Raw genomic sequence first — 27,423 nt, 5'->3', positions numbered from 1 at the left:
ACAGGCTCCAGACGCGCAGGCTCAGCGGCCATGGCTCACGGGCCCAGCCGCTCCGCGGCATGTGGGATCTTCCTGGACTGGGGCATGAACCCGTGTCCCCTGCATCGGCAGGCGGACTCTCAACCACTGCGCCACCAGGGAAGCCCAAAGGCCTGTTTTTTTGTTCTTTGGGTTTTTTTGAGTGGGTGTCTTTTGGCACACGATAAACACGATCCTTTCCTGTTGCTTCTTGTTCCCGTGCCAGCTCCTGTGCTCATCCCGTTCTACTATTTAGGCCCCGCACCATCGCCTGTCACTATTCATCCTTGCCATAGTTCAATTTGCTAGAATGGAGGCCAACACACTTTTCTTGTAAAGAGCTAGGTAGTAGATATTTTAGGCTGTGTGGGCTCCATGGTCTCTGTTGCAACTACTCAATTCTGCTGTGGTAGCAGAAAAACAGCCATAGACAATACAGAAACGAATGCACGTGGCTGTGTTCCCACCAGCTTCATGGATCCTGACACGTGAATTTCGTCTAAACATTCCCTGTCACAAAATAACCTTCTTTTGATTTTTTCAACCATTTAAAGGTACAAATACCATTCCTAGTTTGCAGGTCATACAAACGGGCGGGTGGGCTGTATTTGACCTGCAGGCCGGTGTGCCAACCACCCCTGAGCTAGAAAACAGTCTTCCTGCATGTTACACCGTGGCCAGTGTCTTGCTGCTGGGATTGAGGTATCTCTGCTACACATTGACCAGTTAGAGCCCCAGCTGCGAGTGACCGAGATGCCTCACTTAGAGGCTGCATTTTCCTCACCTCCTCAAGCCTCCTCAGTGTAGCTGAGTGTGTAGGTGCTGAGGTTCACCCATCAGAGCCTGAAGGGCTTTAAAAGAGCATGATGTCTAGTGCCCTCCTTACAGGTGGGACTCCTGAAGCCCCAGGGCACCCGGAGTTAGTGGGAAAATTGCGGGCATATTCGCATCCTGGAATACACAGCAACTGCCCAACCTCACAGTAGCCAGTATTTCTTTAGCTGTTATAAGAGTAACAAGTAATGCATCTCTGCTCACCGTGTCCGAGGCCACTTGCTTTCCAGTATCTCATTTAATCCTTAGGATGAACTTATTGCGTCCAGCCAGGATCGCCACTCTGTCTGGCTCGGAAGCACATATTCTTAGCCATTCACCTGCTGGGGTTCCTGGTGATCCCCCTGACCCCTTTGACACTATGGGACCGGACCCGGTTAACTCCGCAACCTCAAGGCATCTCCATTTTTGCTCCTTTTCCCTCATTAATTGTTGAGGTGATACATGAAGTTGTTGTGGGCATAAAAAATAAGAATAAAATGCCTGAAATATGCCATGTATATAGTGTGTGTTCAATAACCACTAGCTATTTCTGTTAATTCTCCTGCTAGTGTCATAGAATAAGCACTGCCCTGAAAATCAGAATATCAACTCACTCCTTGTATGTTTTGTTTTTGCAGCCCCAAGATTCAGAGCAATGGAAAGAAGTCACAGAGGGAAAGATTTTGGCTCCATCTCAGGGAGACCCCAGCCCCCTACTATGGCTCAGAGGGTGGCGGAAGCCTCTAGGGGGGTATGGAGGTGCGGCCCTGTGGGAGACACAGGCAGCCTACTGAAGGGACACTGTGGGGGAGATGGTAGTAGCCACCCTCAAGGAGGATGTGGCCCAGGGCAGCCTGTGTCGAATAATGGCAGGGACAGGCTCGACGACTTAGGGGAGCAGCGGTGCCTTCTCTTTGTCTTTGAAAGCCGGCTGCAGCCGGAGCCCTTCTTGAGAGCGTTCACGTCAAAGGCTGCAGCGGGCATTTTGCTGTTACAGTCAGTGTCGGAATCTGATTTCACCCAGTCCCGGAGATGGACTCAGTTGGAGGGGTTCATGGGAAGGGGCTGCAGCACGTGTGTCGATCACTGAGCACGTTTACAGATCGACTCTGCAGATGTGAACTCGCGCTTTCAGCGCATTCATCAAAGCCTCGGGGGAGCTGACCCTGTCCCTCCTCCTTCCTCCCCCGGGCCCACGGCGCTCGGCTCCAGGTCACCCCGCAACTTCCCTCTCGCCTGCCCCCCGCGCCCACGGCCTCAGGCTCGTTTCCTCCAGACGTGCCGCTGTTTGCCAACCGCGGCCAGCCACGAAAATGGCCCTTTTCTTTCATCTCTGGGCAGGGCTCCATTGCAGGATCAGCTAAGTGGGAGGGCAGCCGGCGGTTCCGACAAACAAGTTCCGCCAAGGCGACGGGGGCCGGAGCGCGGGTGCCGGGTCCTGGAGCCGCAGCTAGAGGGACCCCTAGGGAACAGCCCTTTACCGGGAGGACACCAAGGCCAGAAGGGGAAGAGCCCTGTCCAAGGTCACCCGGCTGGCGGAACGCACCAGGCTTGTGCACCGCCTTGGGTCCTGCTCCGGGCCCTAGAGGAGTCTGGCGCGCCGGGTGGAAATCACCGCATACCCTTGCTGCCGGCGCCTCCGGCTCCCCAACCACTGTTGACTCACTGCTCCGGGCCCGCAGGGCCCACCTCTGAGACTTCCCCTTCGAGAGAGGGGTGTGAAGAGGCCCGCGAGCCGCGGGCCGGCGCTGGCCGGGACCCAGACAGCCTAGCCTGCTGGGTGTCTGGCTCCGCCCCTCAAGCTCCAGCCCCGCTCGCAGGCTGCCGGCCCACCCCTCGTGCATAGGCCCCGCCCCCGAGACTGCAGGCTCGCCCCGCCCCCGAGACTGCAGGCTCGCCCCGCCCCTCGCACCACAGTCGCAGTCCCACCCCACCTCACCTCGTCTCCGTCGGGCACGCCCCGACGTCAGAGCTCGCACGCGCCTCTCCTCCTCCCTCTCGGCGCCGCGCGCGCGCCAGTCCTGGGCGAGGCCCTGCAGTAGCGGCAGGGTTCCTCCCTCTTCTGCTCCTCCTCCTCCTTCCCGGCTCCTCCCCGACCACCCCCTCGGGTGCTCTCGCGCTAACTGTGCGCCTCTGGGCCCCGTCTGCCCGCTCCCAGCCATGGTGGCCTGGCACTCGGCGTTCCTCATCTACCTCGCTTTCTCCTTGGCCACTCTGGTCCAGAGAGGTAAGGCGGGCGGGGGGCACGCGGGGACCCCGCCCTCTGGGCCCGTGGGGCGGGGACCCTGTGCCCCGTGGGCCCGGTGGTGCGCATGAGCGGCTCGGCCCCCGCCCGAGGGCCTGCTGCGGAGGCTGCCGGCGGGCAGGTGGGGCCGTGTGGGAAGATGGGGCGGGGGTGCCAGCCCCGAGCCCGCGGGGGCTGACCCTGCCGCAGCCCATGTGGCCGGTGGGGAGGGACCGGGACCCCTCCTGGTGCTGGGCTAGAAACAGCGGGATACTCCCCCCTTAAAATCCTGAACAAGGTGTCTCCGCCGGTGACAACACCTGTCCCCGCGAGATTGCCGTTGGAAAAACCTTGAAGAGAGCACTCATTCCCTGAGCAGGGCTTCTCAAAATGTGTTTCCAGGCCACCTGCAGCAGAAGCACCTGGCGAGCTTCCTGTGTTCACTCTTGCTTTGTCAGCATCTCGGCGGGGATGGGGGGTAGATGGGGAACGGCGGTGTGTAAGTCTAACCAGCTCCCCAGGAGCTTCTGGTACCCGCCCCAGTTTTCGAGCCATTGGTGATATTGTGCCGAGGAGGAGAGAGAAATTCTACCAAATCAAGGAAGCAAGTTTCTTAGACCCTCGCTACTCAAAGTGTGGTCCAAGGCCCGCCACGACATCTCTTGGGACTTGTTAGGAAAGCAGCATCTCAGGCCCCGCCCCTGACCTACTGAGTCAGATTCTGCATTAACTAGATCCCCGGGTAATTTGCAGGCACATTTTAAGTTTGAGAAGCATCTTCTTAGAATAAATGCAGTCTGTGGTTAAAAATAGGGTCACCAAGGAGTCCCAGCAGAATCTTCTTACACTCAACTTACCTCATCTCCACATCAGAAAAAGAGATTGAGGAAAACACTGCAGTTGAGCCCAGAATTGTGCTCTGAGCTTCCTGACACGAAGGCAGATTCAGCTAGTTAAAAACACATGAGCTCAGCAAAAACAAAACCGTGTCCTATAAGTGCGTTCTAGTGAGGGTTATGTTACTTATAAGGAACACTGGAAAACAGTAGACAGTCCAAGGCAGTTTTGCAAAAGATGTAGAAATGTTTCTCATGCGGGCAGCCCTCCTGGAGTCTGTACAAGAAGAGCCATTCAGCATTCTACAAAGGTGTCAGGCTCTGTTCTAGACACTGATGCTGCAGCAGTGAACAAAATTCAGGCTCTGTCCTCATGGAGCTGACATCCTGATGCGGGAGAAAATAAGTGCAAACATCACAGTCTATATACTATTAGTGCAGAAAAGAATAATAAAGCAAGTTACAGGGTTGTTGAATTTTGTTTCATTTTTCCCTTTGGGGTTAAGATTTTTATTTTGTTTATGATGCATTTGTGGGGAAAAGTATGATCACTTGGTTAACTTGCATCTAATGATATGGGACGTTTGAAAGTGGAAGCGCAAAAAAGTTCGAAAAATGATGCTCCCTTCGAGGCTGTCTTCTGCGAGTCTTCAACATAGTAGGCACATTGAGAAGGTGAGGAATTTAAATGATGAGGTGTCAGGTTTTCATCATCACGGGTTACACTAGGTGATTTACAAAGTGGTGGGGGAAACTGCAAATGGGTGCAGCCGTTTTACAGATGAGAAAACGGAGGCACACAGAGGCGAAGTAACTTGCCTCAGGTGGCAAAGTTAAGATTTGATTCCAGGCTTCTCTGATTCCACTATCCTTGCTTTTAAGTACTAGGCATAATGCCTGGAGGCTTCCCTCTTCCTATGCCTTACTGGCCAAGTGGCCTTGGGAAAGTGCTCTGGACTTGGTTCGGTTTGCTCATCTGTGTAATGCCTAACAACTCATAAAGGTATCTCGAGGGAACCAGGCGTGTGTCACCCTCAGATTTGCAGCCCTGCCACCAGCTACCATCTCCTGAGTTCTTGCTGTGTACCACTTCACATATATATATTTTTAATTGCCCCAGGAGTTTGGCTTGTTAGGTATAATCCCCGCCTTCCAGATGAGGGGCCCTCATAACTTGGAAGGATAGAGCCAGGATCCCACCCATTTAAGATTGCTAGCCAGTGATCTTTTTAAACTTTAATTAACGCTGAACCAGAAGAAGCTTTTGCTTCAAGGTAGGGCCCCAGTTTCCTGGATCTTTTGTGCAGAACAACATGACAAATACGCGTTTTGCATTGGTCCCCTCTGGGGATCCGGGAAGTTACAGTTTTCAGAGCCACTGTGTCAAAATGAACAAACACAAAGCAGGTCTCGGGTACCCACTGGCTTTCCGGGAGCCCCCAGGTGGTGGATCAGGTGGGTCTGCCCAAGAGCCACTTTCTTCTTGGTCCTGGTCCTCAGTAATGAGGTGTGACCTAGAAAGCCTGGCAGGCCTCAGGAGACACTCAGAACCTCGAAGCACGATTGTGAAATCCACACGGACTCGGGCAAGTTGAGACAGATTTTAGGCTCCCAGGAGTTTAAAAGGTGGTGAACAAGTCATTCCTGTTCTAATTACAGATGGGCTTTTAGCTCATTGTGTATTTTACTAGTTCTGAAAAATCGTCTGAGGACAGGTATGTCACCTGTCTGCGCCTACAGAAATGGAAAGCTGTGCTTTTGACTTCCGGGGAGAAGAATCTCAGTGGTACGGGTGGGTAACAGTCATACGAGGGCTGCACTTCCCCAGTGTATTCCACGCGCCAGGCCGTCAGTGCCTCGCACACACTTACACCTCCTAACTACCCTGAAAGCTTGGCACTGTGACCCATCTTGTCTCCTGATGTTCATAATGGCTGTTTGCATACAGCCTTGAAAAGTAACTGAGTGGTAACCCATAACTCAGGTGAAAAACGTGGTCCAGTGAGGTTTTGGACTTGAACCCAGGTTTATCTGAGTAACCAAAGGAGGGGTCGTAAATGTAGATATATCCAGGGATGGGGCAGGTGACAGAAATGTGAGCCGTGGCCAAGAATGTGTGATGAGCCTGTTGGCAGATCTCCAAGTGCCTGCTCCTTTAAAAGAGAGGTAGCCCGGCCAAGAGAGGGAGAGTGCCAGCTGCGGAGCAAGCCTGCCCAGAGCTACCACGGTGCAGGGCAGGTCACTTAACTGCTTGGTGCCTCAGTTTCCTCATCTGGAAAATGGGGATAATACCACCGTCCGCCTCATGGTGTTGTTACTAGGATTAAATGAGTGCAAATGGATAAAGTACTTAGCACAACATCTGGCTCCGAGTGAGCTCTGTGCTAGTAACTATTATTCCAAGCCACATTTAAAAAATACACAGTGCAAACCTTGAAAATATTATGCTAAGTGAAGGGAGCCAGACACAAAAGCCCACATATTGCATGATTCCGTTTATATGTAATGTCCAGAGTTGGCAAATCCATAGAGACAAAAAGTAGATTAGTGGTTGCCAGGGTCTAAGGGGAATGAAGAGTGACTGCTTAATAGGTACCAGGTTTCCTTTTAGGGTGATGGAAATGTTCTGGAACTGGATAGAGGTGGCGGTTGTACAACCTTGTAAATGTACCAAGAACCACTAAATTGTACGCTTTGAAAGGGTGAGTTGTATGGTATGTGGATTCTATCTCCGTTTAAAATAAATTCACTGCGGTCCAAGCAGAACAAATGAGGGAGGTGGCAGCGTGTGACCCCTGGGTTGGGGTTGGTCTTCAGGGCCCCTGAGTTTGGTCGGGCCAGGGAGAGCAAGAGCAGAGGGGGCCCCGAGTGCTGGTGGCGCTGGGATCCAGGCAGAAGCCCTGTGGGCTGACTTGGGCTATTGGGTTTGAGCCAGACAGACCCCTGGGGCCCCTGCAGGATTGGCCCAGAGCTACTTAACCCTGCTTGCCTGAGTGCAGCAGTGGCCCCTGCAAAGGTGCATCCTGGGCAGGGGGGACCTTCCCTGTCCTGCATGGCTCAGGGTTGCCCTTATGCACCCGTCATTGCAGTGGACGGACAGGGTCTAGGGACTGTTTGCCTTTTAGTCTCACCTGTTTTGACTGGTTTGCAGCCCCTTCCTCACTGTCAAAGGTTACATCCCATCCCCTCCATCATTTTGGATACCAGATAACAAGAATGTGTGTGTTTCTTAAACACGCACACACACAGAGAAATCACCCAAGAGTCAGTGTCAGCAGGCACTGGGGAGGGGCCTCCAGCAGAGGTGGTGATGATGAGGGTGATGAGGCTGTTTGGCAGCTCGCAGGGGAGCGTGGGGAGCAGCTGATTTTGGTTTCTGTGAGTTCAGGAAAGATCCTTTCCAGGTGCACTGACTTTCCCCTTCTGGGTTCTTCCCCCGCCTGGTGCTGGTGCTTTCCCTGCTGTGTGTCCACTCCTTCCCTTTGCACTTGCTGTGTATTCCTCTGCTGCTCTTGGTGTGTGTGGGGAGGCCCGGCTCTGGAGGTTCCTGTTCCCCAGCCCAGGCTGGGCCCTGCCTGAGGCTGGCTCACAGGTCCACTCACTGGCCAATCTTGGTTTGCATGTAAAAGCCTAAAGTCATCCTAAACGTGTAATAGAAACCGGGGAGAAATCTTTCACGCAGGTCAGTGTTGCAAATGGCCCACAAAGATGTCCATGCCCTAATCTCTGGAACCTGTGACTATGGGAGGTTACATAGTGATTTTGGCCGGGAAGAGGACCTCAGTCTTTGTCTTCTTTGAGGAGAGAATTCAGCAAAGAGACTAAGACTGCAAAGCAGGTACAGACTTTATTAGAAGCACAGTACATGTGGGAGAGCACACAGGCAAACTCACGGAGTAGGGGTAGCAATGCCTTGCGCCCTGGGGTAGCTTAGGTAGTTAATATGGGGTTAGTCTTCTGGGGTTTAGATGAGGGTGACCCTCCTTTTTTCTCCCCTATGATCATGTCATCTGCAATTCCTTATTTAGGCTTCCACCAAGCACTATTTTCTTCTTTAATAAATTTATGTATTTTTAGCTGCGTTGGGTCTTCGTTGCTGCGTGCGGGCTTTCTCTAGTTGTGGCGAGCAGGGGCTACTCTTCCTTGCGGTGTGAGGGCTTCTCATTACGGTGGCTTCTCGTTGCGGAGCACGGGCTCCAGGCATGTGGGCTTCAGTGGTTGTGTCACGTGGGCTCAGTAGTTGTGGCTCGTGGGCTCTGGAGCACAGGGTCAGTAGCTGTGGCACACGGGCTTAGTTGCTCTGCAGCACGTGGGATCTTCCCGGACCAGGGCTCGAACCCGTGTCCCCTGCATTGGCAGGTGGATTCTCAACCACTGCACCACCAGGGAAGCCCCTCAAGCACTATTTTGACTCTTTCTCGTGAGCACCTAAGCAAAACCCAGGGGGAGAGGGGGAAGGGTCAAAACCGCAATGCTAGTGATATTACAGTGTGGCCAAGATTACTAGAGGATGACCTGGGACCCCTTCTGCACATGTGTCGGGCTGGGAAATCTTGACCACAAAAATGAGGAAGCTGTGGTGGGCTGCTTTGTCTTTCAGCCAATCACGGTGCTTAATTCTTATTGGTAGTTTATCTCAAAGGGTCAGCATGAAACCAGTTGAAACCAGTTGCAGCAGGTTAACCCAGGGTCTATCTATCTCCTTCCTCAACAGTAGAGGGAAATTAAGGTAGCAGATGGAATTAGGTTGCCAATCAGCTGGCCTGAAAATAAGATTCTCCTGGGTTATGCTGGCTAATTAAAGGATGAGATTCCTTTAAATATCAAAGAGGAAGGTAGCAGAGTGAGGATCAGAGTGATGCCACCTGAGAAAGATTCCACCGCCTTTGCTGGCTCTGAAGATGGAAGGGGCCAGGAGCCAAGGAATACACAGATTCTGCCCTAGAGCTTCCAGAAGTAATGCAGCCCTGGCGATACCTTGATTTCAGCCCAGTGAGACCGCGTTGGACTTCTGACCTCCCAAACTGTAAGATAAAAGTGTGCGTTGTAGGGCAGTACGTTGGCCATCATTTATTACAGCAGCAAGAGGAAGCTAGGAGAAGCTAAGGGGTGGATATTAGCGTCCTCTTCATTCTTTGAAAAAACTAGCTTGTGGTGTTTCTTTACATCGTTTCAATTTTGCCATTTTAAATCAATCCCCAATCTGCTCTCAGTTCAGGATTTTAAAAAAAAATGTGCAGAAAATTGGATTATGGTGGTGGCCTTGGTGCGGCAATGAATGCTTTGAAGCACCTCTGAGGGCCCTGGAAGGCAGCTGGATTTCTTTGGCCTGTGTTTGATTTTAAACGACTCCTCAAGGAGATTGCAGAGTGCGCCCTGTGCAGTGGGCCACCTGTATCGGGGGCCCCTGGCTGTGTCCCGAAAGGCCTTTCCTCCGTCCCGCCCCCCCACCCCAGTCCTGATGGCTGAGTTTGAAGCAGGTGCAGTCTGGGTACAGCAGACAGGCTTTCTTCTTTGTCTGGGCTGTACCTGCCCCTTTGCTGAGGAGGAGGAGTGGTCTGCCGGCTCACCTTTGTCCCCAGGTGGCTTGGGGGAAAGGACCAAGCAGAAATGGGTGGGCCTAGACTGCCACTCCACCTTCAACTAGTTTTTTTTAAAATAAATTTATTTTATTTATTTTTGGCTGCGTTGGGTCTTTGTTGCTGCACGCGGGCTTTCTCTAGTTGTGGCGAGCAGGGGCTTACTCTTCTTTGCGGTGCATGGGCTTCTCACTGCGCTGGCTTCTCTCGTTGCGGAGCATGGGCTCTAGGTGCGTGGGCTTCAGTAGTTGCAGCACACGGGCTCAGTAGTTGTGGCACACGGGCTTTGTTTCTCTGCGGCACGTGGGATCTTCCCGGACCAGGGCTCGAACCCGTGTCCCCTGCATTGGCAGGTGGATTCTTAACCGCTGTGTCACCAAGTAAGCCCTCAAGTGGTTTTGAGCTCTGTTTTTGTTTGTTTTCTACATGGGGCTGCTCATCAGATGTCAGAGGGTTCTGCAACTTTAAAACAAAAACACTTTGAAAACTGTCTGGAATCCCACAGAGAGGAGTGCCACAGCTCAGTGAACATCTGTTTCAAGGAGCGGCCAGGCAGCCTCTGGCTGGCATTGCAAGGTGGTTGTTTGGGCCTGTTTTCCAACGTAGAGGCGGTACCAAGAAACATTGTTGCAGTGCGGAATTCATTACCCCCAAAATAGTGCCAAGGCACTCGGGTCATTTTGACCTTCTCTTTATTTTTATTGCTGCTTCAGCTAGCCTGGGATGATGGAATTAACACGGGCCTGCATTCCAGTGTGGCCCCACCATTTGCTGGCCACAGTTGCCTTATCTGCACCAAGAGGCTGCTGACCTCTGCTTTGTTGGCCTCACAGAATTGTTGGAGTAGCCAATTAACTGCTAGTGCAAATAGGCTGTGTTGTCAAGATATTAGCCAAGCTAGGCTCCCCAGAGGGGAGGAGAATGGGAAAGAGGCCACCTGCCTAAGGGCTGCCTTCCTTGCTTGCTTGCATTGGTTCTAATGAGCATTCAGGGGCTTTCGTTTACAAAAGCCTTTATTGACCAGAACCAAAGTGCCCAGGGAATTACTGAGCTGGGCTCAGGGTCCCAATGAGCTCAGAGGAAGAACCGTCCCAGGAGCAATTCTAATGTAGTTGCTCTTCATAGCCCGTTGGCCTCCTGCAGATTTCTGGGCTATCTTTCGGGAGCAATCCCTTTTACTTTCTCACCATTCATTCATTTGGCTCTGTCGTCCAGCTTAAAAAAAAAAAAAAAGCAAAAATCCAAAGTAGTGCCTAAAAAGAAACAAACAAGAACTATATTTTAATCTTTCGTTCATAAAATACAACATACCATGTGGACTTGTGGTAGTTTGGGGCTCCCGTTAATTTCCTCCCAACACGTGGCTTCCCACCCCTCCCTCGCAGCTGCTTGTGGCCAAAGTTAGTGATGACTTCAGTGTGGCTAGGTCCAAGGATCATCTGACACCCTCCCCTGGAAGCACTTTGTCCCCTTGGCTTCTGGGAAGCCACACTGGTCGTTCCTTGCCATTCTTCCTCACCTCTGACCTTAGGGCTTGTGGGGATGCCTTGGGCCTAGTCCACCTGCTTTACTTGCACTCGCTTCCCAGGTGCTTTCACCAGCCTCATGGCGTTAAATGAAATCCCATCTGCAAGCTTTTGACTCTTCAGTTTCTATCCCCAGCTCTGATCTCTCTTGACTTCCAGGCTCCTGCATTCAACATCCCCGCGTGCTTGTCTGATGTCTTGCTGGTGTTACTGAAATTCTTCGGGTTCATCTGTTTTCCCCTCCCACCAAGTCCTCGCCCTTCCCTCAGGATTCCTGGACCTCCCCATAATCCAGCAACCAAAGGGTCCATGCCCTGTGCAGCCATGTTAAGTCCTTTTGATTATTACCCTTGCTCATACGTGTCACAGAAGACCCAGTGCAAACCTGAGCTGCTGCTGGCTGCCTCCAAACCTGCTCCCCCCACCTGAGTAACTGGAAGCCCCATTCTGCTAGGGGCTCTGGCCACTCCTCCATGGCTTTCTTTCCTTCATGGCCCCCATCTGATCTGTCAGCAGACCATGCCTGTGACCACCCGGAATCATCCAGACTCCCACCTGTTTCACCTCCTCTCTGGCTACCTCCCTTGGCTGGGCCACTGTCCCCTCTCATTGGAGCCCTGACAGAGACCTCCCAACAGGTGTCTCAGAGTTCACTTCTGCCCCCTACAGTCCAGTCTCTACACAGCAGCCAGACCATCTTTAGAGACCTAAATCGCATTGCATCCCTCTGCCCAGAACCCTCCAGTAGCTTCCAGTTGTAATGAAAATAAAATCTAAACCCCTCTGTGGCCTACAAGTTCCAACAGAATGGGGCCTACGCATGCTCTGACCTTGGCTCCCACCCCTGCCCGGGGCTGGCTTGCTGCTCCTCCAGTATGCTAAGCAGTCCATCGCCTTGGCATCTTCTTGTTTGCCCTCTCCTCTGGCTAGAAGTTCCTCCCCAGGCAGTTGCATGGTGGGTCTCAAGGGCTTTGGAGTACCCCCATCGAGGTGGGACAGCTTGGGGATTTGACTGTTGCTACTTGGAGAAGGGTCACAAAAGGTGGAGCGGTTTTACCCCAGATAGAGGCTATTGAGCAGGGTTTCTCAACAATGGCACTGTTGACATTTGGGGTGGGAGAATTCATCAGGAGGGCTGTCCTGTGCATCATAAGATATTTAGCAGCATTCTTGGCTTCTCCCCACTAGATGCCAGTAGTACCCCCTCCTAAGTCAGCCAACCCCAAATGAGTGCAGACATTGCTCAATGGCCCCTGGGAGCAGAAGCGCCCAGGTTGAGACCCGCTGCTGTACAGACAGACGTATTCTTTGTGATTCCACTCTCCATTTTCAGTTCCTCATGAGCCACTGGAGTTTTCTGTCATTGTCACATTGCCTCAGGATACACATGTGAGAGTAAATCAGATCACAGCCAACCAGGAAAACACCGTAGGCTCCTTGGTGAGCTTTGAGCTCATCCTAGTTAGATCAGACACATCACCAATCTCCTTAGGTAGTTATTTTCTGCATAGATTCCCACAGATGGCTTGTCCCACCTAGTTTGTGTTGATCCTTATTAGCTTCAGTTTTAGCTGATGACCTTGTTTTTTTAAATATGTTTCTCAGTTTTCTGAGAACCGGTGAAAAAGAATAAACAGAAAAATGAGCCAAAGACTTGACCAGGCAATTCGTAAAAGAAGAAATCAAATTGGGCAACAAACATATAAAAAGATGCTCAACCTCATTAGTAATTGGAGAGATGCAAATTAACCTGTAATAAGATAAAATTACATACCCTCCAGTAAGCTAAAAACTATAATGAAGTCTGATAATACCAGGTGTTTACATGGTTACGTGAGTAATATGTGCTCTTTGTAGTAAACTTTGAAAACGTAGAAAGGTGTCGAGAAAATGCAAACCCCATACCAGGGTTAACTACTGTTAACATGTTGGAATACAGTATTTCTTTTTTTTAACTTTTTTTTTTTTTTGCCACACTGCATGGCTTGCAGGATCTTAGTTCCCCTACCAGGGATTGAACCCGGGTCCTGGCAGTGACAGCGCTGAGTCCTAACCACTGGACCGCCAGGGAATTCCCTGGAATACCATATTTCAGTAGTAGTTTTTTTCTCTGTAGAAATATATATTTCACATTATTAGTATTGACCTGTGTATATAGCTTTTCCCCTTATTGTGAAATATGACATAGATATAGAAAAGTGTGCAAGGCCTTTAACAAGTAAGTATAAAGTGAAGATCTGTGTCATCACCAATCAGGCCAAGAAATAGAATGTTGACAGCACCCAGGTGGACCTCTGTGTGCCTCTCCTGATCACAGACCCACCCTCCCTCCAGAGGTGACACTAGCCTGCCTTTTGTGCAGTCATTTTTTTTGCTTGATACTTCTACCACCTATGCATGCGGCCCTAAATAGTTTAGTTTGGCCTGTCCTGTAGCTTTGTAGAATTGGAATTACACTCTATGTAGGCTTTTGTGCTTCTCATTGCCATGTCTTCTCTCGTTGTGGAGCACAGGCTTCAGTAGTTGTGGCACGTAGGCTCAGTAGTTGTGGCGCACAGGCTTAGTTGCCCCGTGGCATGTGGGATCTTCCCAGACCAGGGCTCGAACCCATGTCCCCTGCATTGGCAGGAGGATTATTAACCACTGTGCCACCAGGGAAGTCCCTTGTTCTCTTACTGATGGATGTTTGGGTTGTTTCCAGTTTTTGAATGTTTCAAGCAGTTCAGTCATAACCATTCTTATGTAGATATGTACAAGTTTCTCTAGGGTACTGGTTCTTTTTTGTTTTTAACTTACTGAAGTATACTTGGTTTAGAATGTTGTTAATTTCTGCTGTACAGCAAAGTAATTCAGCTATACATATATATACATTCTTTTTCATATTCTTTTCCATTATGGTTTATCACAGGATACTGAATAGAATTCCCTGTGCCCTACAGTAGGACCTTGTTGTTTATCCGTTCTGTATATAACAGTTTGCATCTGTTAATCTCAAACTCCCAATCCAGCCCTCCCCCACCCCCCTCCCCCTTGGCAATCACATGTCTGTTCTCTATGTTTGTGAGTCTGTTTCTATTTTGTAGGTAAGTTTATTTGTGTCATATTTTAAATTCCACATATAAGTGATATGATATTTGTCTTTCTCTGACTTATTTCACCTATGATAATCTCTAGGTTCATCCATGTTGCTGCAAGTGGCATTTCATTCTTTTTTAAGGCTGAGTAGAGTTCCATTGTATATATGTATCTAGGGTGCTGGTTCTTAAACTGTGGTCTGGGGACCCTTGGAGGGCCTCCACAGTGTTTTCAGGAGTCCACAAGGTCAGGCTATTTTCATAATAACACTAAGATATTAAATGCATTTTGCATTATTTTCTCATGAGTGTATGGTGTTTCCAGAGTTGATGTGATGTGTAACATCATTACTGTGATGGCCAATGGAACGTGGGCTTGCGTCTTCTTGTGTTTTACATTTTTCTCAGTTTTAATTTCTAATATGATAAATGTCAATGGATATAACCCACATAAACAAAAGCTTTTTGAGATTCTCAAGTTTTGAGTGTGTAAGACTAAAAAGTTTGAACATTGGCTGTCCTTGGATTCTACCTAGGAGTGGAGTTTCTGAGTTATGTAGTATTGGTAACTTCAGTCTTAGCAGGTGACGCCACACTGTCTTCCAAAGTGGTTGTGCCAACACTTGGCACTCTCAGACTTCAGTATAATTTTAGCTACTAGTGGGTGTGTAGTTTTATATTTTTATGGTTTCGTTTGCATCTCTCTGGTTACTAATGAAGTTGGGTATCTTTCCATATGTTTATTGTCCAATTTGATTTCTTTATGAATTGCCTGGTCAAGTCTTGGCTCATTGATCTATTCTTTTTCTATGGTTCTCACACACGATGCTTTATTTCCTCATGTGCTTGGTTATTTTTGGCTGTGTACTACTCATTGCCCTTGAAATATATATGTGGGGATGCTTTGAAGTCTAGGATAAATGTACCTTCTTCCAGAGAAGATTTGTATTTGACTTTGTCAGGTGCCCTTAGGACATTATTAGCCTGGGACTACTTAAAACAAGTGCCTGATTTTTTCCCTTTGTTTCCACAGCACCAAGGCAGCCTTCCTTGCAGTCCTCTGGAGGCTGAATTGGGAAGGGGCAAGTTTGTTTCTGAGTCATCCTTACCCCAAGGGTATAGTCCTCTGGTGTCCCAGTTTAATGTGGGAGGAATTTTTCTATTAAATAGATTCCTCAATTTAGGTGGTCATGGTCCCAAATTACAGTCCCCTTTGCCTGTCTTGGAAAGTTGCCAAAATCAAAGGCAAAGTTGGTCCAGCTGGGTGTGCATGGGTTCCCGCATCTCTGGATTTCCTTCTGTCTCTTAGGTTTTGCATGTTTGTTGTTGTTTTTACCATTTTGTCAGTTCTTCAGTGTTTTTAAGGGTATGTTTTTAAAAATCACCCATTTTAGTTGTTCTTAATTGGAAGGTTCCTCCAAATAATCTATCCTGCCATTACTAGAAACACAAATTGATATATCTTTATCCTGTTTATGTAACCTTAAATTTTCTTGTGTAATTAAAATTGTTTTCAATACATGATTTCTGATGGATATTAAGGTGGACTCCAGGTCTTTGCTATTATAAATTACATTTCAGTAAACATTTGTACATAATATTTGGCTGAGGATAATGGTACCTAATGACAGGGTGGCTGGGAGAGGGTGGAGAGAGAGGGTGTGAACCTTAGTGCTCCATTCACGTCAACTGTTGTTCCTTTTCTTATCACATACACACATGAGGTGGCCAAGGGGGCCTGCGGACAAGGAGACAGTCTCGTGCCGAGCGTGTGGGGAGCCAGCTAGACAGTTAAAGGTTGGAGGAGTAATGTCAGGTGACAAAAGGAGCCGATTAAGGAACGTGGATTGCCAAGGTACCCCGAGGGCCTGGCTCGAGTCACAAACCCTGAACTGGCAGCTGTGCCAATGCCAGTCAGCACAGGGATGTGAGACCTGCTACTGCAGGCAGGCACCGCCCCACAGCATGGCCAGGCTGGTGGTTGCTGGGCATATGGTCGGTCCCATCCAGGAGGTGTTGATTAAGTGCCTCCAGGCACCCTGCTCGGTGCTGGGCCAACGGAGGTGACTCGGGCACTGGCCTTGCTTCCAGAAGGTCCCAGTGTCGTGGGGTGTCGTGGGGCTAGAGAGTGGGTTCTCCTCTCAAGGTTGGGGATTTGTAGGGTGAGAGCAGAACGTTGTGACAGGAATTGCTGATGCTCGGGTCTCTGCCGTGACCACGCTGTGGCTGTACCCTAAGGGGAGCAGGAGGGGCCGCCAAAGGGGGCTGCCTGGCAGGCTCTGCAGGTCAGCTGGGGCAGGAGGTTCGGCCAGGATTGGGAAGATGGGGCCAAGACCAGAGAGTGGGATTTCCAAGGTGGTGCAGTTTCTTGTGCAGAGTGGGGATGCAGTTGCCTTTAGCAGAGTGAGGTAGATGAAGGGTTTTGGAGATGCAGAAGGTGGTGAAGGGGCCAAGGGCAGGATCTGGAGGATACCCAGGCCGCAGTTAGCATACTAGGTTGACTTGGGCTAGAGAGAGAACCCAGCCACTGCCGGGCGGCTCCACTTGCTCCATGACTCGGAGGGAATATGCTGGAAGTCAGGAGAGGATGGCCTTAAGGAAAGGGGCAGCAGCTAGGTAGCTGCAGTCTCAGAGGAGGGAGGGCTGACTGAGGGTGAGAGTGGGTTTCTTGGAGGGCCTGATCTTCCCTAGAGAGGAGGAAACAGGCAAAATATCATAAAGGTACTTGCCCAAGGTCACAGATGGTAACCTTTATAACCACTGCCTCTGAAGTGCAGAAGCCTTTGTGTAGCAGGTTGATTTCCCTTCTTCTCCCACAAGTTGAAATAGTTCCATTTTCACATACCATACAATTCACCGACTGAAAGTGTACAATTCGGTGGGTTTTAGTATATTCAGAGTGGGGCAACCATCACATTGCATTCTGGAACATTTCTGTCAGCCCCAAAAGAAGCCCCATGCCCTTCAGCAGCCCCTCGCCCAATCCACCCCCCTTCCTCCCTGGCAGCCACTAGTCTGCTTTGTTTCTGTGTATTTGCCTATTTTAGAGACTTCATAGGAGTGGAATCGTACAATGTGTAGCCTTTTGTATCTGGTTTCTTTCAATCAGCATAATGTTGACAAGGTTCATCCCTATTGTAGCACGTGTCAGTACTTGATGCCTTTTTATGGCTCAGTAGTATTCCATTGTATGGGTACAACACATTTTATTTACCCATTCATCAGATGATGGGCACTTGGGTTGTTTCTACTCTTTGCCTACTATGAATACTGCTGTAAACATTCACGTACAGACTTTTGTGTGGATGTAAGTTTTCAATTATCTTGGGTAGAATTGCTAGGTCATATGGTAATGCTGTGTTTTACTTCTTTAGGAACTGTCAGGCGGGTTTACAAAGCTGCTGCATCATTTTACAATCCCAACAGCAGCGGGTGAGGGTTCTAGTTTCTCCACATTCTCACCAATGCTTATTTTCTGTTGTTGTAGTATCTCATTGTGGATTTGCTAATGAAGTTGAGCGTCCTTTCCCGTGCTTATTGGGTTATGTTCTTGAGTGAATGTCTCTCCAATGCCGAGGGCACTAAAGTGGGAACCAGGAGGCCTGGAGCTAACTCTAGCTGTCCTCTGTTTCACAGTGGGCGCTTCTAACATTGCTTGTTAGATTGATTGATTCACAGGTCCTTTATGGTATATTGTTCCCGTTATAAATATATCGTACCATCCCCATGCCTTCTTGAGAGCAGGGACCTTGTTAATCAAATCCATCAGTTACTGCCTGTGTTTCAGTCAGCACCCTCTCCCTTTCCTTGGTTCTTTTCACTCACCTAAGAACATGCTTAAGTTTTCCTTCATCCTGCAAAATCTCTCCTTTCCTTGCCTCCCTTTTAAGCTAATACCCTATCCCCTCCTCCTCCAGATCTCCAGTCCCTGCCGTTCCTCTTCATCTCCCTTTATTTTCTCAATCAAACTGGAGTGCGGCTTCTGTCATTTGCCCCACTGGTCTACTCAGAAGTTTCACTGAGGCCATCAGGGCAAATGTATTTTTTAAGTAGATATTGAAGTAGCAGGTCCCAGATCATTGATACTGGTGACCTCACTGGGGTATGGAACTGGAAGGAATGGGGTGATTCTCCCTTGTTACTGTAGGGTTATTTAGGAAGATGCATACAGGGAGCTTCTTGAATTAGTTTAGTAGAGAGCAGGCAGGGGAAGTAGGAGTGCATAGAACTGGTGGCAGGAAATGTCTAGACTAGTGATATTCAAATAGTGGGCCCCTGAGGCCTTTGAACTAACATTGGGGTCGAGTGTTGTCTGTAAACACAATCAGTGATACAGTTGGGTCATTCATGTACTGGAGTTAAAAATGTATTTAGATGTTACTCTGATGAAACAAATAGCAGAAATTTTAGAATCTGATAAGACAGTCTTTTCTTCTTTTAACATCTTTATTGGAGTATAACTGCTTTACAATGGTGAGTTAGTTTCTGCTTTATAACAAAGTGAATCATATACATATGTTCCCATATCCCCTCCCTCTTGCGTCTCCCTCCCACCCTCCCTATCCCGCCCCTCTAGGTGGTCACAAAGCACAGAGCTGATCTCCCTGTGCTATGCGGCTGCTTCCCACTAGCTATCTATTTTACGTTTGGTAGTGTATATATGTCCATGCCACTCTCTCACTTTGTCCCAGCTTACCCTTCCCCCTCCCCGTATCCTCAAGTCCATTCTGTAGTAGGTCTGTGTCTTTATTCCCGTCTTGCCCCTAGGTTCTTCATGACCATTTTCTTGTTTTAGATTCCATATATATATGAGTTAGCATACGGTATTTGTCTTTCTCTTTCTGACTTACTTAACTTACTTAACTCTGTATGACAGACTCTAGGTCCATCCACCTCACTACAAATAACTCAATTTCGTTTCCTTTTAGGGCTGAGTAATATTCCATTGTATATACGTGCCACATCTTCTTTATCCATTCATCTGATGATGGACCCTTAGGTTCCTCCCATGTCCTGGCTATTGTAAATAGAGCTGCAATGAACATTGTGGTACATGACTCATTTTGAATTATGGTTTTCTCAGGGTATATGCCCAGTAGTGGGATTGCTGGGTTGTATGGTAGTTCTATTTTGAGTTTTTTAAGGAACCTCCATACTGTTCTCCATAGTGGCTGTATCAATTTACATTCCCACCAACAGTGCAAGAGCGTTCCCTTTTCTCCACACCCTCTCCAGCATTTATTGTTTCTAGATTTTTTGATGATGGCTATTCTGACCGGTGTGAGATGATATCTCATTGTAGTTTTCATTTGCATTTCTCTAATGATTAGTGATGTTGAGCATCTTTTCATGTGTTTGTTGGCAACCTGTATATCTTCTTTGGAGAAATGTCTGTTTAGGTCTTCTGCCCATTTTTTGGATTGGGTTGTTTGTTTGTTTTGTTATTGAGTGCATGAGCTGCTTATAAATTTTAGAGATTAATTCTTTGTCAGTTGCTTCATTTACAAATACTTTTTCCCATTCTGAGGGTTGTCTTTTGGTCTTGTGTATGGTTTCCTTTGCTGTGCAAAAGCTTTTAACTTTCATTAGGTCCCATTTGTTTATTTTTGTTTTTATTTCCATTTCTCTAGGAGGTTGGTCAAAAAGGATCTTGCTGCGATTTATGTCATAGACTGTTCTGCCTAAGTTTTCCTCTAAGAGTTTGATAGTGTCTGGCCTTACATTTAGGTCTTCAATCCATTTTGAGTTTATTTTTGTGTATGGTGTTAGGGAGTGTTCTAATTTCATTCTTTTACATGTAGCTGTCCAGTTTTCCCAGCACCACTTACTGAAGAGGCTGTCTTTACTCCACTGTATACTCTTGCCTCCTTTATCAAAGATAAGGTGACCATATGTGCGTGGGTTTATCTCTGGGCTTTCTATCCTGTTCCATTGATCTATATTTCTCTTTTTGTGCCAGTACCATACTGTCTTGATTACTGTAGCTTTGTAGTATATTCTGAAGTCAGGGAGCCTGATTCCTCCAGCTCCGTTTTTCGTTCTCAAGATTGCTTTGGCTATTCGGGGTCTTTTGTGTTTCCATACAAATTGTGAAAGTTTTTGTTCTAGTTCTGTGAAAAATGCCAGTGGTGGTTTGATAGGGATTGCATGGAATCTGTAGATTGCTTTGGGTAGTAGAGTCATTTTCACAATGTTGATTCTTCCAATCCAAGAACATGGTATATCTCTCCATCTGTTTGTATCATCTTTAATTTCTTTCATCAGTGTGTTATAATTTTCTGCATACAGGTCTTTTGTCTCCTTAGATAGGTTTATTCCTAGATATTTTATTCTTTTTGTTGCAATGGTAAATGTGAGTGTTTTCTTAATTTCACTTTCAGATTTCTCATCATTAGTGTATAGGAATGCTAGAGATTTCTGTGCATTAATTTTGTATCCTGCTACTTTACCAAATTCCTTGATTAGCTCTAGTAGTTTTCTGGTAGCATCTTTAGGATTCTGTATGTATAGTATCATGTCATCTGCAAACAGTGACAGCTTTACTTCTTCCTTTCCGTTTTGGATTCCTTTTATTTCTTTTTCTTCTCTGATTGCTGTGACTAAAACTTCCAAAACTATGTTGAATAATAGTAGTGAGAGTGTGCAACCTTGTCTTGTTCCTGATCTTAGTGGAAATGGTTTCAGTTTTTCACCATTGAGGATGATGTTGGCTGTGGGTTTGTCATATATGGCCTTTATTATGTTGAGGAAACTTCCCTCTATGCCTACTTTCTGCAGGTTTTTTATCATAAATGGGTGTTGAATTTTGTCGAAAGTTTTCTCTGCATCTATTGAGATGATCATATGGTTTTTCTTCTTCAGTTTGTTAATATGGTTTATCACGTTGATTGATTTGAGTTTATTGGAGAATCCTTGCATTCCTGGAATAAACCCCACTTGATCATGGTGTATGATCCTTTTAACGTGCTGTTGCATTCTTTTTGCTAGTATTTTGTTGAGAATTTTTGCATCTATGTTCATCAGCGATATTGGCCTTTAGTTTTCTTTCTTTGTGACATCTTAGTCTGGTTTTGGTATCAGGGTGATGGTGGCCTTGTAGAATGAGTTTGGGGCTCTAGGCGTGTGGGCTTCAGTAGTTGCAGCACGTGAGCTCAGTAGTTGTGGCACACGGGCTTAGTTGCTCTGCAGCATGTGTAATCCTCCCGGACCAGGGCTCGAACCCGTGTCCCCTGCATTGGCAGGCGGATTTTTAACCACTCTGCCACCAGAGAAGTCCCAATGCACACTTTATTTTTATATCAATATTCAAAAGTGAGATTGGGGCTTCCCTGGTGGCGCAGTGGTTGAGCGTCCGCCTGCCGATGCAGGGGACATGAGTTCGTGCCCCAGTCCAGGAAGATCCCACATGCCGCGGAACGGCTGGGCCCGTGAGCCATGGCTGCTGAGCCTGCTCATCCGGACCCTGTGCTCCGCAATGGGAGAAGCCACAAAAGTGAGAGGCCTGTGTACCGCAAAAAAAAAAAAAATTGAGATTGGTCTATAGTGTGCTTTTTCTATGCTTCCTTTTCCTGGTGTCACTAAAAGGTGGGAAGTTTTTCTCATTTCTCTGCTCTAGAAAATTGAACAGTAGAGAAATCATCTGTCTTTTGAGGATTGAAATAATTCTCATGTGGATTGAGCCTGGTTGATTCTTCTAGAGCAGTATTCATACACAGCTTTCACAGTTTTTTCCTCATGGTGCTCTATTTAGGTTTTCTCTATTATATATATTTATTCTGTCTATTTGTTAGGTTTTCTTTCTTCTTGACTAATTTTTGAAAATTTATGAAGTTCTAGAATAATATCCATTTAATCTAGTTGAATATAAGCCCCATAAAGGCAGGATTCTTTTGTCTGTTCACTGGTGTATCCTTAGGACCTAGAACAAGGCAGGGCACATAGTAGGTATTTATAGATATTTATATTATTATTTTGATTTCCTTTGTATTTTTTCTCCTAATTTGGGTATCAGTTCTTTTTTTTTCATGGTTAGTTTGGTGAGTGATTTAGCACTTTTGGTGATGATTTTTTAATGAAACCTAGGCAGAAGGAGCAAGTTGCCTATTAGAGGAAAAAAAAATAAGTCTGGTTCACTTCACCCTGCTTCGTGACACTATTGATGCTGGAAGACGTCGGGTTAATACCTCTACACAGTTTTGAGGGTAAAAGTTTGGATCAAGTTGTCATTCTCATGGAGAGGCAATACAAAGGCATTCTGAAAAATGTAAGGCTTCCTATACCCCAGTGTTGATAGCTTTATTTGTAATTACCAAATACTGGAATCAGCCCAAATGCCCTTTGATGGGTGAATGGATAAACTGTGGTACACCCACCCTGTGGAATACTACTCAGCAATGAAAAAGGAACAAACTGTTGATACACACAACAACCTGGATGAATCTCAGATGTAGTATGCTGTGTGAAAGAAGCCAGTCTCAAAAGAATACATACTGCATTTTTCCATTTCTATGACATTCTTGAAGTAACATCAATATAGAGATGGAGAACAGATTAGTGGTGGTCACAGGTAGGGGAGGGGTCAAGAGGAAAGGTGGGAGAGAAGTGGGTATGCTTATAAAAAGGCAGCATAAGGGATACTTGTGCCAATGGAACTATTCTTTATCTTGACTGTGGTGGTCACATTAATCTACACATGTGATAAAACTGTATGGTACTTAATAAATGCACAAATGAGTGCAAGTAAAACGGGGGAAATTTGAATAAGATGTGTGGGTTGTATCGATGTCAGTATCCTGATTGTGATAGTATACTATTTTGCATAATATGACTTTTGGGGAAACTAGGCAAAGTATACGAGGGATACAAGGGATCTCTTTATATTATTTCTCTTTTTTAACATTTTATTTTTTGTAGTTAAATATACAATATTTATTAATGTAATACTAACATAGAATTAGGTTAATAGGTGTGGATAACAGTATTTTTATCCTTTTGACTATTTAAATTAATTTTTTTAATTGAAATATAGTTGATTTACAGTGGTATGTTTGTTTCAGGTGTACAGCAAAGTGAATCAGTTATACATACATACATACATAGATTCTTTTTCCGATTTTTTTTCCCTTATAGGTTATTATGGGATATTGAGTAGAGTTTCCTGTGCTATACAGTAGGTCCTTGTTGGTTATCTATATTATATATAGTAGTGTATATATGTTAATCGCAAACTCCTAATTTATCCCTCCCCCTGTATTATTTCTGATAATTGTATGGGAATCTATAATTATCTCAATAAAAATTTCAGTTAAAAAATGGAATGCTTTGGAAGCTATATGCCACTCAGCAACCCTCCTGGAGACATCTACTTAATAATACAAAACAGCTAAGCAAGAGGTGATTCAAAATAATGATTCTGAAAAGGGGACACGCAGGGAGAGAGAAGTGTCTGGCAGGAAACCCTGGGCTCAGAGCCACTTTGCCCGTGGGGATTTCTATTTGGTGTGGTGGGCATTAAGAGCTTCAGTCACAGGAGGAGGTGGGATCTGGTTGGGAGACTGGGTGAACGTGAGCGGTAGCTATCTGGGGAGCCCCAGAATTGAAGAGGTGGACAGGGTAGGACCAGCGGAGGAGAATGAGCAGCAAGAGAGGACAAGAGCTGGAGGAGGAGCATGCCGTGCAGTTTCGGGACCCAGATTTCAAGGAAGGTCGCTCAGTGGTGTCAGAGTTGGTGGAGGGTCAGGCCGAGCCCTGAAGTCCACCACATGTCAACCTGGCCATGGTGTTTCTCCCCCAGGCTGACCTCTCCCCCTGTGCTCCCCAGCTGGGTGGATGGTGTCGCCATTCTAGTCCATATGCCAAGGATACATGTAGGTCATTCTTGCACTCCTCTCACCCCCAAAACCCCTCCTTAAGTCTCCCCACTGCCCTTCCCCAACCTGGCCTTCCTCATCTGTTGCTGCCTTCTCTGACCACTCCCTGCCGCATATTCGGTTCCAGCCCTCCTGACTTCCCCCTGCTGTCTGCAAATGGCCGGCTCCTGCACCCCTGAGGCTTGACTCGGGAAGTGGCCTATGCCCCAAGGCCCTCTCCCTCTGCTCCCCTTTCCAATCTGAACTCAGCTGCCGCCCACTCCCTGAAGCCTGCCAGGCAGAGCTGGTGACGGCTGCTGTGATTGTAGGGCACCTGGCACACGCAGCTGTCATAACCCCGTTTGTTTAAATATCTCCACCCCTGGACTGAGGTCAAGAACTCTGCTTTTCTCATCTTTCTCTCCCAGTCCCTGGTCCCTGGTGTTTGGTGACTGAATAGTCCTGCGGTAACTTTTTGGTTCTATAATCCTATGAGAAGCATTCACTGAAGGATTGCCTTCAAAGGAAAACTCCTTAGGTCATTGACAATATGATTTGGATTTGCAGAAATCTGAATCAGACTTGTGTTATGTCTGAGCAAACCCTAGCAGCCCCTGGAAGTACGCCCTGTTTCGTGTTTGGGCAGTCAGGCTCTGAGCCTGGTTAGGGGCCAGGTGTATTTATAGAGGGCAAGATGTCTGCCCCCTCCTCCTCCTCATGCCCGTCCTCCCACTCCCCCTCCTGTGGGCTGTCTCCGCCTGGTTCCCTGTAGTCTCTGACTCAAGTCATCTTTCCACTGGCTTCCCTGTGAATGTCATCCTGAAATGAAGGTTTCCTTTTTTTTTAATGGCTTAAGAAATTGTTATATAATTCATATAACATAAAATTCACCCCTTTAAAGCATACAACTCAGTGGCATGTAGGACATTCACAAAGTTGTATGACCGTCACCTCTGTCTAGCTCCAAGACGTTTTCATCACCCAAAGAGGAAACCTCATACCCATTAAGCAGTCAGTCTACATTCTCCCCTCCTGCAACCCCTGGCAACTACTCATCAGCTTTCTGTCTCTGTGGATTTACCTATTCTGGATGTTTCATATAAATGGAATCATGCACTATGTGGCCTTTTGTGTCTGGCTTCTTTCACTTCGTATAAGGTTTTCAAGGCTCATGCAGGTTGTAGCCTGGCTCAGTCCTTCTTTTCCTTTTTATCACCAAATAATGTCATGGCACGGATAGACCACTCCCAGTAGAATTCTGTGCTGTGAGGCCACCGTTTGTAGCTGCCTTTTTCGTGGACGTTTCCCAGGGCCGGGATCAGAGCTGAGCACCCGTCCTGCCCATCAGGAACTATTTGTTGGATGAGTGAATGGAGCTTCCTGTTTAGTGATTCTGGGGGTCTGCTTGTATTTGTCAGTGGGGATGCAGCCGGGATCTCCTCGCCCGGGGCTCGGAGGTGGGCTGCAGCCCGGTGGATGGGAGCTCACGGTGTGGAGAGGGGAAGACTGTGGGTAGGGAAGGGACCAGTGAGCAGCCTGGGGCTAGACTGAACAGGACCCTCTTCCAGGTCCCAGGCCCATTTGGGCCGCCGGCTCCTCCTCGCCAGCTTGCTCAGTTTCTTTGGAGGGAAGATGTCCAGCTCCTCTTGTCGTGAGTGGGCTGCACAGGAGGCCGAGGGCAGCAGCAGGTCTGAACATGGTTCCCTAAGCTCCTCCCCGCCCCTCCCCTCTCCCGCTGTCTTCCTCCCTGACACTGACTTGAGGAGGGGGAGAGGGAGGGGGTCTTCCCCCCAGCTTCCACATCTCCTTCTGGACAGGGGATGTGCTCCTGAGCTTGGCTCCTTCCCACATTTGTTGTCATTACCATTTTCATTGGAAACATGTCACAGTTAGAAATTTGGGAGAATTAGCACCTGTATGATATCGCATCTTCCTATCCACAACCTAGTCTTTTCATTTGTTCAAGTCTTTTGTGTTTTTCAGTACAGTTGACCCTTGAACGATACGGGTTTGAACTGCACAGGTCCAGTTCTACATGGATATTTTTCAACAGTAAATGCTACAGTACCAGACAGTCTGTGGCTGATTGAATCCGTGGATGCACAGGGCTGACCATAAGTTGTATGCGAATTAACCCCTGCGTTGTTTGAGGGTCAGCTATACTGGTTTCATTTTTTTCTTTCACTTAGTTCTGGTATACTTCTTAAGTATCTTTTTAAATTGAGGTGTAATTTACATACCTCAGATGTTAAGATTTTCAGGAATGTTCTTCAGTAGCATTTAAAAAATTTGTGTGCACTTGGTTCTAGTAAGGTTCTTAAGTATTTTTTATTGAGGTATGATTTACATATAGTTAAATGCTAAGGTATTAAGATCCTTAAGTTCAATCAGTTTTGACGAATGCATGTCAAGACAGAACTAGTTCATCATCCCAGAAAGTTCCTTCATATCACTTCCCAGCATCCCTCACCCAAGCAACCACTGAGCTGATTTTTACGTTGTAGGTTAGTTTTGTCTCTTCTAGAATTTCATAGAAATAAACCATATCATATTTACCCTTTTGTGTCAGGCTTTTCTCATGCAATATAATATTTTCAAGGTTCATCCATGTTATAATATGCGTCAGCTGTTCCTTTTCCACATCTTCTCCAACATTTGGTGCTCTTCAGCTCCTCTGACTTTGATTTATCTGTTGCTCTGATCTCATCCACCTTTGCTCTTCTGGAAGTTCGTCTTCATCTTTGGATTGCCCATTTTCTCCCCATCCCCTTGTTCCTAGTGCTTGTCTGAATGTACTCACTTGTGTGCTCCTTTCCTGATATTCCCCAGTGGTTTTGAGAGACGGGGTATAAATGTGCTTGGTGTCCACCATCCGGAACGGAAAATCTGGGCAGATTTTTCGTTATCCGAGTAGTCTCTAGTGTGGCATTCTATCTTGAAGGTCTCTGTGAGAAAGGACCAACTGTTCTCCTGTTTTGTATTCTTCCTCTTTTCCACATTTGTTTTCAAAGCAGCAAAGAACAAAAGTGATGATGTCTGTTTCCTCCAAGCCTTCTGATAAAGGAGTATTAACCTTTCAGCTTAAACTTTACTGCAGGTCCAAGAATAACTTATTTAAGAGGAAATGGGACTGTTGACATTTTACGTGATTTTAAATGTTAAAGATCTTTTCGTGGGTAGGATTGAATGGAAAATCTCTGTATGAGACGGAGGTCGAACCCAAGGGGTAGGAATTGTTTTGCTAGGTTCTGGGAATACTCAGCCCCCAGCCTGCTTGTCTCATGGGCGACTGGTACCACCTTCTGGCTTTTCTCCCCCTTCTTAGGAGTAGAAGTGCGCATGGTCCTGCTTGTAATGTCTTCAGAAAAGTAACTGATGCTCTTCCTTCCTTCCCCGGGTAATGCAAGCTCTCCCCAGAGGGTTAGGGACTCTAGGGCTGGTAGGGAGGGGATGCAGTGGAGTGAGGCAGTGGCTCTGGCTGTCACAGCCCCTGTAAAACAGT

General features: G+C 47.3%; 1 protein-coding gene across 2 annotated transcripts in view; it reads left to right on the top strand.

Annotated features, from left to right (window-relative positions):
- The first annotated feature begins 2,888 nt into the window (after positions 1 to 2,888).
- CD99L2 (CD99 molecule like 2) overlaps positions 2,889 to 27,423 on the top strand; it is a 109,664-nt gene continuing 85,129 nt past the window's right edge. The window contains exon 1 of one of the 2 annotated variants that reach the window (XM_082609187.1): positions 2,889 to 3,061. In XM_082609187.1, coding sequence (XP_082465313.1) covers positions 2,995 to 3,061 — 67 coding nt within the window. In that variant the 5' untranslated portion in view covers positions 2,889 to 2,994. The remainder of the gene's footprint in view (positions 3,062 to 27,423) is intronic. The other variant, XM_082609186.1, reaches the window with a different exon arrangement.

This window comes from Mesoplodon mirus (genome assembly GCF_964341445.2).
Source record: "Mesoplodon mirus genome assembly, chromosome: X".
NCBI lineage: Eukaryota > Metazoa > Chordata > Mammalia > Artiodactyla > Ziphiidae > Mesoplodon > Mesoplodon mirus.
Note: the sequence above shows the minus strand (reverse complement) of the source record. Positions and strands in the feature narration are given on the sequence as shown.